Here is a 19,646-nt window from a genome sequence, read left to right on the forward strand (position 1 = left end):
TAATTGTGGCAAGTGCAAAGATTACCCATCCTTTGCAAAGCCTTAGCTTCACCCTCAGTCAGCTTGTCAGGAGTGGTTTGGCAGGTGAGGAATTGATAACACATAAAAACACTCTCGGTCACTCCGCGGTTTCCACTGTCTAAAATATCATTACGAAATGGCAGTTAAGATAAACCAAGGAAGTCATGGCTAGGTCTAAGAAGGACCTGCTGACCGATGAGTAGTTGTGCAGCAGTGGATGCACAAACTTTATCTTTATGGCAGAGACCTCAGAAAGAGAACCAACTTATACAAAGACTGTTATGTTTTGGGGTTGTATGGCAGCCAGTGGCAAGGATAGCTGAAAGAAGAATAGATTCCAATAAATATCAGGAAATACTGGAAGCAAATGATGACATTTGAGGAACTGAGGCTATAAAAGAGGCTGACTTCTACAAGAGGACAGTGATGCAGAACGTGCCACCTATAAGCTGCTAAAGTGGCACAAGCTGAAGCTTTTGGCATGGCCTTCACAGTTCTCTTACTTGAACGCCATTGAATAGCTGTCAGTGGACTGGATTATGATCAAGGTTAAAAACGCTGCAAAATGGGGATTCAAAAGGCCAGAGTATCTTATTGTTCACCAAATACATGTACTGATTTTTACTGTAGCTTAGCTTATTTAACTTGCTTTGTGCAGCAGTTTTATCAGGGAAAATACTGTGTTGAAGTATATTTTTAAAAGAAAAGACTAATTCACTAAAGACTGTAATTCTGGGTAGAACCTGTTGACTGCCTAAATGATTTTTTTTTGGCGGTTGAAGGGTTCTCAGCAGTGGTGAAATGGTGAAATTACTGTTGTAGTTTGTTCTATATAGCACCAAAAATGGTTTTGATATCATTACGTGACAAAGAAACAATTTCCAGTACTACATATACCTGTTTAAATAAAAAGTGATCATTTGTCGGAGCTAAATGTTGATCAGCTCCGGCCTTATTTAAATATTTTCTGCGTTAACAGGGACCGAGTGGTCCAGCGGAATAAGGAGCTGTCGCTATGACCAGAAAATTGCTGGTTCAGATATCACATCATGTTGCTAGTCATAGGCAGGCACTGGTATCTGCTGGCCAATGCATCAAAGCCATGTACACAGCACTTTCCTCTGAGCGCGTTGGTTGCCTGGTGATGTTCGGAAAAGGTGTTGGCTGGCTGCTCACGTGTGTGTCGGTCTTCACCGCCCCAGTATCGAAAGCATTGCATGTGATTGGGGGAGAACTTGTAGTGGTTGGGTAATTGGCACTAAATAAAAATAATAAATAAAAAATCTGCATAAAAAAAAAGACTCCAGGTTTTGGGGCAGAAGCCAGATGAGTCAGCAGCGGCACAGTGTGACACCGTCACTGCCTAAACAATGATTTCGCAGCATCTCTTTTTGTACAGTTTTTCTAGGACAGTTAGGTAACATCTTTTTTGCATATGTAAATATAAATTTGATACCCTTATTTCCAAGTCCATCCTAAAAAAACACACTGAGACTAGCTTGCAAACCCCTTATCTCAAACCGAGGACGACTTCAAAGACACAATACCTTCCACTGGACATAAACCAGAGAGTCTTATAATTAATAAACCAAACATGTTTTTCTCAGCCTTAAATCACTAGGCGTTTGTCTCTCTCTTTCTGCTTAAGCAGTATCAGCAGTTTTCCTGCCCTGTTCTTATCAGACCTTAGGTCAGGGCACACCAGATGGTTTCATGACGCACACACAGAGTGAGACAGAGAAGGGCTGAAGGCCTGGGTCTGAGGCCCTAATATTATACTTTTGGGCCTTATTAGTGGTTTGTGTAGTTATCTTCACCTGGCATGGCTATCCTTAAAATCCCTCTAATGTGAATCCTGCTCTCACATTTCCTAAGTACAGGCGTATATGTACTTCTGGAAAGCCAATGACTTTTGTTAAGGTCAGACATATTCATGTTAATCAAACTATATATGGTATCAAGACATTCTGCTTACTTCTGGTTGGTATTTTTTACTTTAAACACTTTATAAAACTGTAACATAAAATAAACAAAAAAACTCAACCCAGATCAGGACGTCTGTGGTGTGTATTAATTAATTCAGTCTGTGGCTGGACTCGAGTGCTCAAACTCCAAGCGTTTGGGCTTTGTGTCTGCAAATCTCCTGGCTTGCTTTGCTTAGATCCTTTGTGGTCTAGCTTCTCTTAAAACATAAATGAGCCCTTGGGCTGCTTTGATCTCTCAGTATCTTCCACTGAATATGAATTGATGTTGTGTGATGGGCTGCTTTCAGGAAACCGAGTAGATCATAGAATGTCAAATTCTGAAAGGTTCTTATTAGTGCTCACCCTATAATATTGGTTGATTATTGACATTGTTCAATTAAATGTCTTATCACTATTGATCTTGCCAAGAAGGCACCTAATTTGTGGCTTGTCTTTACGGGTGCGAAAAAATCAAAAACAAATTATTTAATTTCATTTAAGTTTGCGTAATTGGTGCATAATTAGTTGGCTGTGTTTGTTTACATTGCTCTTAACTATGTTTCAGTCATTGTTTAAGAAACAGATGCTAACATGTAATAATGGTAACACAAACTAAGTGATGTTCTGGATGTAGACTGGTTATACAAAAGCTTTACACTGTTTTCAGTTATTTTTGCTATAATAAAACAGTGTTCTGTAACTACAGCTGTGTATAGGTGTGAACCTGACAATGCGATATGCAGCACAGTACAAGGGTTTTTCAATATTGTGATACTGTAAGCAAGGTTTTTTTTATATATATAGAAACCCTGTGGAGTCTAAGGGTATATTGTCCCACATGTTTTATAAGAAAATGTTTAGCACAATCTCTGCTTTCGCTGGCATGAGACCCCATTTGACCTAGAGCCTCTTTACCTGTGTAAAGAGGTACTTTGACCCTAATCCTGGACGTATTGTTGTGGTGCTTTTTAATGGGTTTACCGGAGTCTTAGCTTTACAAAAGTATTGGTGAGCAGCAGATGATGAATCTGAGTGTCTACTGGTCAGTTTCACACAAAATATAGACAGATGCACAAATCCACCAATTACAGATAAGGGGCACATGACGGACGCCCGAATCTACCAGTTAGTTAGGGCAAAAGGGAGAGGTGTATGTTGACTCCTCCTTATAGCCTTGTCACTCCAGATGTGAGTTACATGCGATCTGATTTGCTTAGCCGTTTTGAAACCGTTGAAGTGCTCCTCTAGTGCCAGTAACTATTAAAAACCATTAAACTTCTCCATGGAATGAGCTCTGGGTCAGCAGTCCTGCTCCTAGTACAAAAGCATGATTTCCCATCAACTTGAGGTATTTAAAAATGCTTGGGTGGAACTGATGAATTTATGGGGCGTGTTACTTTTGAGGTACTTTTAAAATGTACCACAGCAGACTCATGAGTGAATATTGATTCTGGCGTTGAAGAGCTAGCAACATCAGAACCGATACACTCTAGAAATAAAGGTGCTTTAAATAGTTATTTGAGCAATGAACCACTTGTGGGATGTGTGGGTGTGAATAACCTTTTTAAAGATCTATAAAAAAAAACTTAAGGTAAAGGTTCTTCACCAATTTAGATATTCTTCACACACTCATCCTATCTCAAAATGGCTCGGTATGAAACCACATGTAGTTATTCTATGACATTACTCAAACCCTTTAAAGCACATTTTTCATGTTTTTATATTATTTTAAACATCATCACTTGTACACACATGTGCTAGTTTTGAGTCTGGTGGGCAGGTTTAAAAAATAACAAAATAAATAAAAATGAAGGCTGGCAATCCTGTCTTTCAGTTATAGCATCATTTAACCATGTTTGTTTTCTAAGGGAGGCAGTTAATTTTAATTATTGTTTAAAAAAAAAAAAATTTCATTTAACAGCATTTTAATTATTAGAGCATGTTTTTTTCTGACAAATATCTTTTCTAATTTATTTGGTTTCTTAATTTTGTGGTAGTTTCTATGTAGTTATAAATACCATATGTATTGCTGCATATCTAATGGAAAACATGCATGTCCATTTTGACCGTTTTTAGTTTTCTCCATTATTTGAACCCTGTAGCTCCTACATATAGCAGGTTTTCAAAAATCTGTTGCTACTAATGCATTTTTTCCCCTGCGTGTCAAAATATCACCTGAACTTGTCTGTAATATTTATACATGTTAATTGTAATCAAACCCCCACCCTCCAGTTTAACTTATTCCAGTTTACAATAGCCCTTTCACAACTTTAATCAGCGTAGTTCCGTCCCAGTGGAACAAAACGTTGGTTGTTTGGTTGTTCAGTATATCTTCACTGTTGCGTAAAACATTATCTCAAAAGTGTCAGTGATAATGAATGTTTTTACAGTTTCTCCACTGAAGTGGTATAAGGAACAACCTCAGAGAGATGGTGTAGTATAGCTGCTTTTGTACAAAAACCTTCCAGATATCTTAAATGTCAATAGGAGGATAAACCCTTATTCACTTTTAAAGGAAGTCGATGATTTTCAGTCATTTTGGAGCGTTTCTACTGGTAAATTCATCCTGGAGTTTTGTGACCCTGTAAAGAACTGCGAGATTCGAATAGTGACACAGTGCCAAAAGTGGCTAAAATTCAAGATTTTCAGTTAGCAGTTATGGCATTATGGTTCTAGTGTCATGCTTTGGAGATCTGTTATGGCACTGTAGTTTTAACAGTAGTATGATGTAAACTTATCTAATTATTTTCTCTCTCCTAATTTTTGCAGATATTGAGACTGGCTGTTTGGAGGAAAAACACAAACGTGACCATTTTACCCAGCTGGTGGGAGCCTGTTTGGTAAGTGCAGCTGGCACTGTTGCTGCTTTCACTGCAGTGCAGTGTGTTTGTGTATGTATATACAAGTCATTGGTACTCTCGCATCACCAGCCTCTGCCACTGAGTGGCAGTGTTGGCCCATCAAAAACGCCACCTGCGTCTCTTCACCCTCGCCAAGCCCTGCAATATGCAACAGCAGCTGGGAGCTGGCCTTTTCTGGTAAATAATTTTCTTTGCAGCGCATACGTAAGCTTGCGGCGCGGTTCCTCCGACTCTGAAGATGAGCTGCATTAGGGTATTGAGTGACCTAAATTCTGTCCTCCAGTGGAGAATTAAACTCTGCTCACAAAGGCCATTTCCCTCCCCAGAAAATTACGGCTCCTCCTGGGAGCTCGGACCATCGCATTATAATTAGATGTGAAAAAGTTGAGCGAAGGCAAGTCGCACATTTGAAGCGGGCTCGGAAAGGCTTTTCAGCAAAGCCCCTGTGTCGGAGCTCTCTTTCCCCCAGAGCACAATGGCTTTGAGAGGTAGACCGTTTATAGCGAAGGGCTTTTGGCTTTTGCTCTTAGGTGAATGAGTCATAAACCCGTCACTCTTTAAAATAGTCCGCAAATCACCGTGAGCTTGATAAGCAAACAGATGCTAGGATATTATTGATGCCTGAGTCATATTTCTTATATCTGTAGTGAATACAGATTTGCGACTGTGTTAAATGGAACGGTGCTCTAGGGCCTTTTTCTGAAGCCAAATGTACTGCTTCACTGGCATCTGAGCTTTGTTGAAATCTCTCAGATCTCTTTAGCGCTTGACGGTGTGTAACAAAGGCATATTTGGGGAATGCTCACAGTTTGACAGTAACTCCAAAAACTGCAAAAAGGTGCTTTTGGTGACAAAGGTATAGCACAGTACTTGAAACACATTTTCCAATATGCCATTTTACAACATTGAGGTTTTATTTTTTAAGGTTTGGAAATATGATTTCAAGAAATCAAATCTAAAATGTATTTATCAAGGAGCTAAAGGATGATAAATTGATAATTGCCATTTTTATGATTATTTGCTTGTGGATCAGGTCGGCAGTTAAATAACACTGAACGACTGCATGCCGTTATATGGAGAGTGCACAAGCTGCTCTGGCCGTTTTGTAGAGGACTTCATTAGAATGCATTGTGTGTTCTGACTCTCACTGCTGATTGGGTAGCACTGCTGACTCGCTCATTGAATGAGAGGGGTGAAATGTACCTCGTAGCCTGAAACATCGTTCAGCCTGAAAACTTTACAGCTCTCCATACCCTGCTTTTAGTATTTGTTTCACTTTTCAGGGACCAAACAGAACCTTGGAAAGTTGGAGGGTTTTTCTGTGTGGGGAGATCAACACCTTAACCACCAAACGCACAGCATTGACTGCATTGAATAAACTACTGTAAAAGCAGCATTATGCAACAATTGGTATATTATTACTCATGTGCTCCCCCTATAGTTGTGGAGTATGTCACTTTTACACCACTGCTGTAAATACAAATCCCACTTTGAGCTCCACCTTATGGACAGTTCCAAACATGCATTTGTTGACGAGCTGAGAGATGCAGCTCTGGCGTCTGAAGTGAAAGAAGCACGTGGACTGATGCGATAGAGAGCAATTAGAGTATTTTACACAATTATGACGAGTGGAGTGTCCTGAAGCTAAACAAGGTGTGGCGGGAGACTGGTACAGGATTATATATTAATAAATAAGTAAAAATCTGGCACTATTATTTCGTTTTGTCTGTGTGTCAAACATATTGTGCTGACTGACCAATTGGAGTTTTTAGCTAAATTTCCTTCATTGCTGTGCAGTACACTAAGACAGCACAGGTACTTGGGTATGGGACAGGTCGTTTGGTACCAAAAAGAAAGTAAGAAAGTACCAAAAGAAATTTGCATGATAAATGGACTAATAGAAATGCTCCAAAATGGAGATAAAATCTTTTAACCATGACTGCCATTTTGGAGATACAGGGTTTGTGTGGCAACGAAGATGTTGTAAAGTAGTTTATGATGGAGCGGTTTGCATTGTCCTGACCTGTCAACAGCTAACTCTGCCTTCTGTCTCTTGACTTTAGTTCTGTGTTCCTGATGCCGTGCTGAAGGAGAGGCTTGACCCGGAGACCCTGGAGTCCCTTGGCCTGATCAAACAGGCCCAGCAATTCAACCAGAAGATTGTCAAAATCAAGACCAAGCTATTGTGAGTACCATCTTTCTGCAGAGCATAGCCTAAACGCAGCCTAAACGCTGTTGCAGTTCTCTTCCGCTCTTGGTGCCCTGATGTTTTGGTATTGTAGTGTCCTTGGTTGTGCGCAAAGAACAGAAGTGCCCACAGCTGTTTTTCTGCACTACATATATGTTCCTGCCTCTCTTCAGTGCTGTTGGGAGACCTTTACTGGTGATGTGTCGTGCTATCTGGCTGTACAGACACACATCCCACTCCCAACGGGGGGTGCAATCGTAACTGGTTTTCATGGAGTACCATAGAACGGAAACATCCGCATCGTGTGTCTGTTTGTAACCGTACAGACACACTCTGAGCTCTGCCATAATGCAGCACTGAAATACAGTTAAAATGCTTCCTGAGTCTGTAGAGACCGCCCTTTATATTCATCTGTTGCCAGACTTTATGCAACTCACATCCGGCATTATGAGGCTATGAAGAAGGGTCGTGCATCAGTGTATGGGTTTGTGTGAAACAGTGGACACTCAAACTGGTCTTCTGCCTCTGCCCACTCATATACGGTTTTATTTATACATTCCACTGCTTTTGTGCTGAGACTCTGGTAAATTCATTTTAAGCACCACAGCAATTCATCTACTTTAGTAAAGGTATATTTTCACAAGAAATCTGAAGAATGTCTGAATATCTGACTTCAGTTGTTCAGATTTAGGGTCGCACAGTGCTGTAAGTCTCATTATAGAGAGAGCTGAGATTGTTCTGAACATTTGATACAAAACATGGGTTTTGTCTTATATGCTATTGCCTCGAATTCAAGAAGATATGCAGAAATCGAGAAAATGACTTAAGAGGGTTAAAAGCTGCTTCATTTCCCTCTGATATTTTTTTTTTATTTTATTTTATTTTTTTAAACAAGATGTACAGCTTGATGGGTAGAATTAGTTTTTTTTGGTAGGGGTTCAACCAAAAGAAGTTAATTTCTTGGAGCCATTGTAACGGATATTAATAATAATAATAATTGTGAGATACTGTATACTGTGAAAAGGATGTTTTCTGAAACAGTTCATGCTGTCTCAACAGCCTCCTTAAAAATGAGCAGGTTACAGCCGTTTGACCAGTGCTCATAAACTATTGCGGCAGTGTTTGCTTCACGCCTTGGAGGAAATGCAGAAAATGGACAATAGAAATATGGCCATATAGGTTGTCATTCTGACCCCTGTGCGTTTTGTTAGAGTTAATATTTGCAAGCCCCTTTAACTGCTCTTTTGTTGTGTTCACTTCGTGTACTGCATTCGTCTGTTTCATTTTCCGAAGTGCCGCCTTGTGCGCGAGCGTCAAGAAACCGCCGCAGCTCTGTAATTTATCTGCCACCTCATTTTTCTTTTAAATGGAAAGCACTGCACCGAGCTCCCCTGACAATGATTAATTTCACGTCTTTGTGTGGCTTCGTCTTTTAAGAGTTCGTGGCAAGTTTGGAGAGCCCCGCTTACCTCTCTTTTGAGGCTGTCCCTGTTACTCCCCCACCACCCCCCTTTCCTGACACTATCTAACTGTGAAGGGGTGGATTAATTTGTTTAATGTCCACTGTGATCTGCTGGTGTTGACAAAGTCTTGAACACTTTTAGCTTTTGCCCCCTTTTGATGTTTTTCCACTAGGGCTGAAACAACTCCTTGAGAAACTAGATTATTAAAAATCATAAATTATTTGCATCGTTGTATTTCATCCGCATAAGTATATACAGACGACTTGTACAGTTACACAACGCACTTCCTCTGAATAATTCCTCTGGTAATTGTGATGCCATTGACTTCAAAATGGAGAAAGAGATAAAATGTCAAGGGGCGAACAGAGTAGGCGGTCCAGCAGAGTAGGCGGTCCAGCAGAGTAGGCGGCCCAGTTTGGGTTAATTTCAAGTTGAAAAAGGAAACCCGTACAACCTGGCTGTAAGCGTGATGTCAATGCTTCAGCATCCCAGCAGAAAGCATCCAGTCTGCACATTCAGTCCACAGAGTGGAGGCGGCACGTAGCGCTAGCATTGACCACTGATCAGTGTGTTTGCTAATTGAGTTAAAGGTTAGTATATATGTTAGTTATGGCTATACTTAATGGCTAGTTAAGAATGTGATTGCTAGTTATCATGTCAATAAATTAGTTCACAGAAAACAAAATGCTGCTGTGAAGTTGTGGAAACCTCATGCCTCGTAAAGATTACATGGTCATAATCACAAACGCACACACCCCTCTCCTCTTTCAGTGATGCATAAAAGAGAGAAATAAAAATAATATATATATATTATTAGTAAACCACATTGTTTAGGCATCTTTGTGTGGACAGCTGCATCATTTTCAACTAAAAAAAAAAAAAGGAAATATTTTTAAGAAGGACGAAACTTATCAGTCATATTTTATGTATATTTACTAGTACTTCTTAATTCTCTGAAGCGTAAGGGCATATTCTAAATTTTTGCATATGTTATGTTATAGGCACTTGCATATTAGACAATCCCTGCAGGTTTTAAACAAAACTGTTCAGAACAATTTCAGCTCTCTTTATAATGAGTTCATGGGACCTAAACCACTGTGTGAAGAGAGACTCTAAGATACCCTCAAGATTTTTAGAAATCCTTGATATTTCCTGTGAAAACATACCTTTTCTCAGGTGGACAATTTGTTTAGATGATTGGCATGAGTTTACTACAGTCTTAACTTCACAAAAGAATGGGTAAAAAGGAAGATCTGTGTTTCCAATTATCCATTGTTCAGTTTTGCCCGAAATATAGAGGAACACACGAATCTATCAATTACAGATGGGAGACGCTATCTTGACCCATCTTCACAGCCTTGTAATTCTGGATGTGAGTCCTGTACGATCTGGCAGTAAAACACAATGGAAAGGGCAGGCTCTACAAATTCTGGACGTACTTGAACAGGACTTCTGCGCTGTGTTAACGCAAAGATATAAAAATCTACATTGAGAAACATCGTGTTTATGGATGTGTTTTTTTTTTACGATTATTCGATGGCATAATCTGTAGAATACTCGATTACTAAAATAATCGTTAGCTTCAGCCCTACTTCTCTCAGACATTCTGACCATGAAAGTGACGAGAGCCTTGTTCTTCTCTCTTGCAGCTACAAACAGCAGAAGTTCAACTTGCTACGAGAGGAGAACGAAGGTTACGCTAAGCTGGTGACGGAGCTGGGCCAGGACCTCACCGGCAACGTCACCAGCCATCTCGTCCTGGAGAGCATCAAGTCTTTAATAGGTACGGCATGCTCTGAGCGCCCTCATTATAACCTGCTCGACCCATATGCTCCACTTCATTTTCATTGCCTTGTAATATCTCGAGGAGCCCATGTATATTCTGTGACACTGATTGGTAATAACTTCTTCACTTGACGATAATAGGGGGCCTGACCTTGAGTAATTACAAAATCATAATCATAAGCAATCTGACTAGATGAGCAACGCGCACCACGGTGATCCGTCTTTCGGTACGTAGGCAGAACATGGTAATAAAATTATTTCCGTTGTTAATTAATGGAGCAGCTATTAAATCCTATAGATATTGGTAACCGCTTTGAAAGAGTTAGCTCGGAAGCAGACACGAAATGTTTGACTACCATAACCAGAATATTTCAGTTAATATTATTTAGTCATAATTATATTTAAAGAAAGTTTGCATGGCTGTCGCCTCACTTGTATTTTTACAGTTGTTGTTGAGGCTCTTCAGAATTTTGGTTAATCTTTGTGTAATAAGTTCACTCTTGAAGCACCAAGGCTCCTTAAAGCTAGATCTTTTAGCTCCCCAAAAGCATAAGGCTAAATTTTACTCCATTGATTTTGGTCAGGCAGTTACTAGTGTTGTACAGTAATCCCTTAGGTTTTTGGTACAGCCTGTAATGTTGGCCTGTTTGGCTTTCTGTTGGACAGTACAGACACACATCTTTCTCCAGTCTAACACTCTCTCTACTGTGCTGTTGTAGTTTGTTGGGACTTTTCCCCACACAGTTGGTTTAAAAGAAGCAGGCAGATCTTCTAACACCAGTGATTTTGCACTCGCCATAGTCGGAGGTCAATCAACTTGAGCTTAGGCTAGCATGGTGATGCTGCTGTAGTGTCTGTACTGTGACTGTTCTGTGCAAATACATGCACCCTATGCCCCCACTGTTTAGTATCCACCATTTCAGTACTACCAGTGATTTAATGTAAATAGTTGACAGAAAATACTATGCAAATGCTGTATAATGGGGTTTAAAGTGTGTCTTCTGTTACTGTGAATAGTTAAATTCATAGGACATGATCTGATCTCCAAAAGGCGTTTATACTTTTAGCAAGGTCCCAGGCCTTAATTGGCTTGTTGGTGCTTGTTCAGTCATTGTTGGGAAAGGCCAGGTTATGCAAGAAATCTGGTGTGGTCGTGCATGTTTAAAAGGTTACACTGAATGCTGCTAGCATGCTTGTATAATGCTTCCGGAACTGTTTTAAACCCTCTGGGATGGTCTGTAAAGCTGCGTCTTAGAAGATGGCTATTCCTTTTTTTTATCTGTAATTGCTGGGTGTTTTATGCAGCATTCAGTTTTTAGACCATACAGATGGGGGGTGTCCTGATCCAGGGCTTAATTTCATGTTTTTACACTTTCCTTGTGCAGGATGCTTCAACCTGGACCCCAACAGGGTGCTGGACATCATTCTGGAGGTATATGAATGCCGTTCGGACCAGGACGAGTTCTTTATACCTCTGATTAAGTCCTACATGTGCGAACACCAGACCCTCTGCCACATCCTGGGCTTCAAGTTTAAGTTCCATCAGGTGGGTTTCCCTTTGTGCACGACTGGATTCACCATTCACTTAGAAACTGAAGTCTGTACCTGTAGCCGCTCCTCATTTACCACTTGGACAGAGAACGGCTGTATTGAAGTGTTTCAATAACAGTTTAAGTGCACCCTTTCAGACAGGCGTTTCGCTTTGGGCTGTATGTAGGCTCGGCCCTTGTCAGACGCATGGTGCTTTTAAACGCAAATGAAGGGTTCGTTTGCCAGGCTGCAATATCCATGACAGCATGAGAAGATCAGTATGCCTCGTTGTGTATGTGTGTCTTTCAGCCATCAGCTAGTTTCCCCCCCACACAAATTATGCCACAGTGATTAAGTTTATTGACAACTGTTCTTTTTAAAATAGCAGAAAGTGGTAAGTATGAGGATAAGCACGAGGAACTGGCTTTATATGTTGGAACCTTTTATACAGAAACATTTTATTTCATTTTGGAGTTTGACACCAGTCGCAGTGCTTTGACTGCAGAATGTGACTGAATAACATCTGTCATTTCAATCTGCTTTATCGAGTCATGCTTCCTGTTTGTCAGTTTTTGTGCTTTTTTTTTAATGACCATTTCTTCATCTGAAGTAGTAGCATTACTTGTTTTATTGAAGGATGTCTTGACATACTGCTGACTTGGACACTTGTGAGCTGCATAAATCCAGATAAACATCCATCAAAGATGACAGACTTATTTAGTCAAAGTCTATGCTGAGTGTGTTTGTCAGATGTTACATGTATATCCCTGGTCAAAACTTCTGTTGCTGGGAATAGATCAGTGTAGTAGGCGATGGGGGGCATTTTGTGTTGCGGTGCGACAGAGGATCCGTTGATCTAGATTGCACTGTGCACTGTTCTACTGTACATCGACACCTGCTCAAGTATGACCTTCAAGAAAGAATTGTCAGAAGAAAACCTTTTTTGAATTCTTACTACAAACTTCAGTGTCTGAAGTTTTAGAGGAACATCTAAAAAAGCCGCACACACTTTTTGAAACACATTAGCAGCTAAAATAGTTTCCAGCGGCAATAGACTGCTAGGCAGCTGGCATTTTCTCGCTTGTTAGTTTCTAGAGTAAATGAATGTGCTAGTTTGTTTGCTGTTTGGAGCTGAGATGGCATTACGACCAATGTTTTGTGTGTGTCATATATATATATATATATATATATATATATATATATATATATATATATATATATATATATATATATATATATATACGTGTGTGTGTGTGTGTGTTTTATTTTATTTTTTCTATTCAGTGCAAGTAACAGGCAGAAATAATTCATTTAATTTATGCAATGGTATACAAGTAGTAATTAGGTTTTAAAATAAAGTATGTTTTTATGCTGTAATTAGAATATTAAATAATTATTTTGCAGTTAAGAAGTGAAAGTGTGAATGTGTAATGTGGTGTGTTTTTTATTTATTTATTTTATTTTATATTATATATTATATTATATTATATTATTTATATTAATTTATATTATTTATTTTATTAACATTAACATTTTTATTTGATTTCCCCTCAGGAACCTAATGGAGAGACACCATCGTCTTTGTACCACGTCGCTGCAGCCCTCCTCCAGCACAATCTAATTGCTTTGGAGGACCTTTATGTGCATGTGAGTGACTTTTCACTGTGACTTGTGAGTAGGGGTGGGTGGTACCCCTGCAGAGGTTGCAAACTAATGTCAGTCTTCTGATGCCAGTAATCGCATTATGTAGCTTTTGGACATCATTTTGCAGAAGGGTTCAGTGGTTTCAGATGGTTTGATGTGTATTGATGATTAGCTGACTCTTCTATTGCTGCACATTCAGCTGCTTCCCTTAGACTCTACCATTGTGGAGGAACACAAGAGGGAGATCCTGGAGGCCAAGCAGATTGCCCGCAAGCTCACTATGGTGGTGGTGCCGTCAGAGAAGAGTGACGACAAGGAGAAGGACAAAGAGAAGGAGGAGGAAAAGAGTGAAAAGGTGCTCATTTAATTCAAACCATCTCTGCTTTATAGGCAGATACAGTATGTCAACAATAGGAATTGCATTATATCGCTTAGTGAAATGAATATTTTGTCTCCATTTACACAAGTGACAGTGGAGGCATGACCTTTTAATGCATATTTTTGCCCAGTCATTTGATCATGAGTACTGTATAAGATAAACCCCTCCTCCCACTCGACTTGTATCTAAAGCCAGATTCATGCCTTATACCTCGCCTGTATGCGAACATTCACAGGCATTGTGTGCCTAGATGTCTGCCTGCACACTTGCACATATGTGACTGTTTATAGTGCTGTATTTCTTCAAACGCTGTGACAAAAATATGCTGATTGCAGAAGTATAAATCAGCGTTTTCTCCAATAGGCAGTCACATCGCCACACCCACATCAGCATTACCCCTACAGTAAAATGAGCCGGGTGCCACATGCACCGATGCAGTGCATTTAGGATATTTTAAACTTAAGTTCAATTTGTTGGTGATCCAATGCTTTTTTTGATGCGTCAGCAGTAAGTACCCGACAATGTGCCTAATGTTATATATTGATGCTTAATTGATAATAGAACCTTATGTTAAGAGGATTTAACAGCAATTTAACAGGAAGGCGTTAAGTGTGAATGTGGGAAGTGAGTTGGAATCGCAGTAAAACAGATGTGGCAATTTTCTTGCGCAGGACTTGGTACAATTCCTGTGAAATTACGCAGCGTAATTGGCAAAGCAGAATGTTTAATGGGACTTTCAGTGCGATTTTAAAGCAAGAATCCCTGTAAAATGCAGTTTAAAGGCTGCCTATGTGAACTCAAACTTTAGCGTGAGAAAGACTTGCTGTGTAACTGCTGTTTGCATCCTGGTGTTCAGTTTTTAGGTGGTATGTTCTCAGCTTGTTTTCAAAAGTAAAGATGCGCTGAAACTCACTGAAAGTCTGCCATGTGTATTAACTATAAATCTAGCACTTTGGTGTAGCGGTCAGCTTACAGAAACTTATATTACCTTACAATACAGACACCATGTCTTTGTTACTAGGCAGAATAACTTTTGTGAGAACTGCATAATGCAGTGTAACCCAAGTCGTTGTCATGTGAAATTCTATAATTTTACTTTACCTAAATGGCACATGCTTCCTTTACTCCTCTGTATCTTTTAGCGTGTCTGTGTAGAGCATGTATTTGTTTGAGTGGGTTAAAACATAAATTTCACTTCATGACTGTTTGAGCAGCCCTGAAACAAGAAATGCTGATTCTCACACAGTGCTGCTTTAATAGCGGTCAGCTTAATATAGACTTCCTGTGTGTTTTACTGAGTATTTTAGCATTATGCTACTAATGCACCACATGGTCTTTTAAAAGTAAGTAAATAAATAAATAAATAATCTACGAGAAATGCTGCATGTGCCTGTTTTGCAGTGGTTTATATATATAAAATTATGAATCTGAGACTCTCTTAAGAAAAATGTGGCACATGTACACCTTTTGCAACTAATTATCAGTCAAGTTGAAGGTTTTCAGTATAGTTTCATTAGCAATATATATTGATTGATTTCTTTTTTTTGTAATGCCCAGCAGCTAGGGAACCTTTTTTAAACCTTTCGTTCCAGATTTCTTGATGAATAGACCAATAGGTTGTTTGCAGTCTCTATGAGGTTTCGATGAGTGCCAGTAGATGGGAAATAAAAAGTGCAGTGGATGAGATGGAGGCAAGTTAGTACTGTGCCAGTTAAGATGACTGCATATGAGAAAGGCATAAACGGGAAATCACGTCATATGTTGGGCTTGTCCTTGGTTATGAAGAGGACTGATTTTTCAAATGAATTAAAAGACTTGCTTGAAGGCCTGCTTTTATGTATCTATTGCGTAGACATCCGTAGGAACTGGATGAAAGCGGACAAATGTACGGAGGCATACAACGTTTTTGTTAGTCATTTGGTTTTGGTCAGGGTAAGTGGCTTTTCTTTTACCACCCTGCAGATTACCCTAGCAACAAAAATCACCATGGTGGTACCTCTCTATATGAACGCTATGGTTTTCTTCACACCTCTAAAGGTTATAGAGGTTACAGATGCTGTGCTTTCGCGGTAAAAGAATGAACCCTGAGGTGATTTAAGGTGGCTCAACATGGTGACGTGTGATTTTACCGCCAGTCCTTGTATATTAGCATCCTGCTGTTGTCTCCATCTCACAAAACGGAGGAAACATGAACACCGCAGTGTGGCCATTGCGTGCCAGTCCCTGCGCGTCGCTTGTTAATAGCGTGATGTTGTGAGAGTGCGGTTATCGCGACAGCCCTAGTTACAAACACCAACAAAAGTAGGAAACTGTTAGTTAGCTACAAAAACATTGCCCACACAAGCGTGTTCCGATTTCTGAACTGCGGGCTATCCCAGCTGCAGACAAAGGTTTTCAAGCTATGTTTGTTGATTGTTTTCATTTTTACAGTCATTTTCTTGCATTTTCCCTCAACAACTTGTAGTTTCTCTCTTAGATTGAAGAGATTGAACATTTGCGAACAACAAAAAGACATTTTGAGTGTCAAGGTTTTTATTTATTTATTTTAAGCAAAATCATTTCCTGCCCCCATTTACAGTTCGTGCCACAATGTGGTGATGTGACGTTTACAAACTACCAATAAAAACGCTCCAAAATGGCTTGGGAATATAAAGCTGCCATTTTGGAGATACAAGGTTTCAGTGTGACTGTTCAACCATGTGTCTGAGGTTGTTCCTATTGGTGTGTCAAATGGAGAAACGATAGCAACATGCATCAGTGTGTTTAATGGCATTAATGAAGAGCGTGAGTGTCTGAACGAGAGGCGTGACTGTTAACAGACCCACCAAACCTCCTGAGGGACGTTCCTGCTTCTCCATCATTGCTTCACCATCACAAATTTTTAGTTAACCCTGACTCCCAGAATGAACTGCTTTGCTCTCTGTGCCGTTAGTTCTGAAGTTTCTGCTGGCCTGTGCTCGTCACATTCCTGTACTTGAATTTACCATTCAAATCAGTGCGTCACAAACGGTCCCATCGGTGCGGTACAGCGCCTCGTCGCCCAGCAGAGAGCGGAGGCTGATGCGTGCTTATACAAGCATTAACAACCACACGCATGGTCTTGGCGTGCCTGCGGGGTCTGTACAGTCTGTAGCATGAGCATTATGTTTAATAAGCAGTGAGGGAACAGGCCCGGGTCGTGTAATCAATGTCTGCAGTGAAGTTGCGCTTGCTCTTTGTTGAAGCTAATTGGTGTTCTGCGGTGGGTCGAGGCCGTTTCCACTCTTGTCCCTGGGCCTGTGGGGCTGTGTAGTGTGTTTAGAATAGATTGGCCTTTAGCCTCACAGGAATGGAAGAATAATGGCTTCGATCGAGTTTATTTAGCTCCGATCCCCTCGTGCCCAAGTAAGCATACTACTGTATGAGGGTGCGTGTGTATGTGTTTTATGTATGAACATTGGCGGGTGCTAGGCCCTGTTCGCAACCCCCCCCCCCCCCACACACACACACACAAGTTTCCTTGCCGAGTTTAGTCTAATTGTTCCTGCCAGGTCTTGAGTGGTCAAGTGGGATAAGGTGCTGTCATTATGAACGAATGAGTTTGACTTCTGGTCATGCTGCCATTTTGTAGCCATCGGCAGCCGGGAAGCACGATTGGCCCGGCTCACTCCAGGGTGGGTAAATAATGCTTCCTCCCCAAATCACTCCAGTACAGTGGTAGCAGACACTGGCATCTGCTTGGGACTTTCCTCTGAGCACATTGGTTGCCCAGTGACGTAAAAAAAAGGGGATGGCTGGCAGCGTGCGTGTCGGAGGAGGCGTGGAAAATCTAACGAGGGGTCTAATTTTGCCCAAGTTTTCCCTCCTAAATTTCAGCTAGAGTTGTCAGAAACTGGAATATCAAAGAGCAGAGATCCACTATCTCAATATATTAGAATACTGTATTTAGAGTTAGTATGTCTACTGCTTGAATAGTAATTTACTCTGTGTATCTCTGTCTAGTTCAGCAGGCGCAACCACAATCATGGGCTAAACTTCAGACTTGACAGTTGTCCAGACTGTCTTTGGCAGCCTCCACAAGGAGGGAAAGCTACAGAAGGCCCTTTATGAAAAGCTGGCTCTTTAGAGTGCTGTGTCAAAGCATATTAATGGAACGTTATTTGGAAAATAGGGGAAAGTGTGGTAGAAAAGGGTGCATGAGCAACAGGGATGACGACAGCCTTGAGGATTGTCAAGAAAGGTTGATTCAAAAACTACATTCAGACCCACCGCACACCTGCGTCACACGCAATAGGGCTACAACTGCTGCAGTCCTCATATCAAGCTACTTCTGAAGCAGTGTATGAATGAAAATATTTAGTGGTTGGACATTTCGGTATTGTACATCCTTTTTTGAGGATGTGTTTTGAGGATAGTACATAGCTTTGAATTTATTTTAGAGTTTAATATGACTGAACGCTGTTTAAATATTAAGTTTGGTATAAAACTGAATACCTAATAGGCTGTTTAATTTTAATGTATTTTGTGACTGAGTGGGGCTACCAGTTTCACCTCAGAATTGCCACAAAGGTACACTTGGGAGTAATATTTATTAATTAATTTATTTTCATTTTTAAATTTGTTTTTAAAACATTGTTTACATGTGCAGGTGTGACCGAATTGGAAACTACATGTCAAAATGAGGTTCTCAGCGTTCAGTGGCTCATAACAATCATTTGCTTAAATTAGCAGAAGTTGTCAGCCCCTATTCATTTTTAGTTCATCTGATTTTACAGAGACACTCTATGCATTTTCGTCCACAGTTAGATGATAATGTGAGCTGTGATGTTTCCTTTAAATGACCAGTGCGTTGTGGTAGATTATAGTGCCCCAAAATCAAATTCCACTTTGTTGTTTGGACACTCAGACATGCTCGTCAGTGCTGTAAAGCATAAATAGGGCGCCATATCGGACCCAGCCATTGTATCATCACTTTTGCCTTTATGATACATTTGGTAGTACGTTGACTTTCATTAAAAGATTCAGCATGTTTTTTTTTTGTTGTTTTTTTTTTGTTTTTTTTTACATGTAGAGCTGCCATTTTGGAGATTTTGTGTGATGACAGTAATGTATTGGCTCACAGTAGCTGGCACAATATTTTCAACTCACTGGGAGTTCTCCCAAGTCTCCTAATTATGTTTTTTGGCCTTGATCCACATTTGTGATCATTTTTTTTTTTGTTTCCCCCATGCTCATACCTGATATTTTTTAGCTTCCTGTAACTTCTTGTAAACATTGTTTCTTACTTGTAACCAATTATAAAAAGTATTATAAGCACAATAAATGTCACAGTGCAAGCAGGACCTGATTTGACCTCTTTTTGCCTGTGCCAAGAGAAGCTCTCGGTCTCCTGATCCGTTTTAGCCAGTGTAAATAATGACTGGAAAAGCATCTAATGATTAAATAAATGATTAGCCCCTCCATATGCTCACCACTCTGCTGTAGCCCAGTCTGCCATATGTGAAGGTGTATCTCTCCTCCCCTCACCTCTGGTTTCCTTCGTTTCCCCTTTTCCCAGCCTCCCGATAACCAGAAGCTGGGCCTGCTGGAGGCGCTGCTGAGGATAGGCGACTGGCAGCATGCTCAGAACATCATGGAGCAGATGCCAGCCTACTATGCCACCTCCCACAAGGCCATTGCCATAGCACTGTGCCAACTGCTGCACCTCATCGTGGAGCCTCTCTACCGCAGGTACAAACTCACACATCCATGCTCATGCAGAATATTGTAGCTAGTTTTTAATTAAGTAATAAATATTCCAGTATTACTAAACAATTCGGAATGCAAATATTG

General features: G+C 40.3%; 1 protein-coding gene across 3 annotated transcripts in view; it reads left to right on the forward strand.

The window, feature by feature from the left end:
• Positions 1-19,646, forward strand: part of thoc2 (THO complex 2) — an 87,099-nt gene that overhangs the window by 8,187 nt on the left and 59,266 nt on the right. For all 3 annotated transcript variants that reach the window (XM_072664320.1, XM_072664319.1, XM_072664321.1), the window contains exons 5-11: positions 4,755-4,825; positions 6,910-7,031; positions 10,147-10,280; positions 11,668-11,828; positions 13,367-13,459; positions 13,656-13,811; positions 19,372-19,544. In XM_072664320.1, coding sequence (XP_072520421.1) covers positions 4,755-4,825; positions 6,910-7,031; positions 10,147-10,280; positions 11,668-11,828; positions 13,367-13,459; positions 13,656-13,811; positions 19,372-19,544 — 910 coding nt within the window. The remainder of the gene's footprint in view (positions 1-4,754; positions 4,826-6,909; positions 7,032-10,146; positions 10,281-11,667; positions 11,829-13,366; positions 13,460-13,655; positions 13,812-19,371; positions 19,545-19,646) is intronic.

This window comes from Salminus brasiliensis, chromosome 19 (assembly GCF_030463535.1).
Source record: "Salminus brasiliensis chromosome 19, fSalBra1.hap2, whole genome shotgun sequence".
NCBI classification, from domain to species: Eukaryota; Metazoa; Chordata; class Actinopteri; order Characiformes; family Bryconidae; genus Salminus; species Salminus brasiliensis.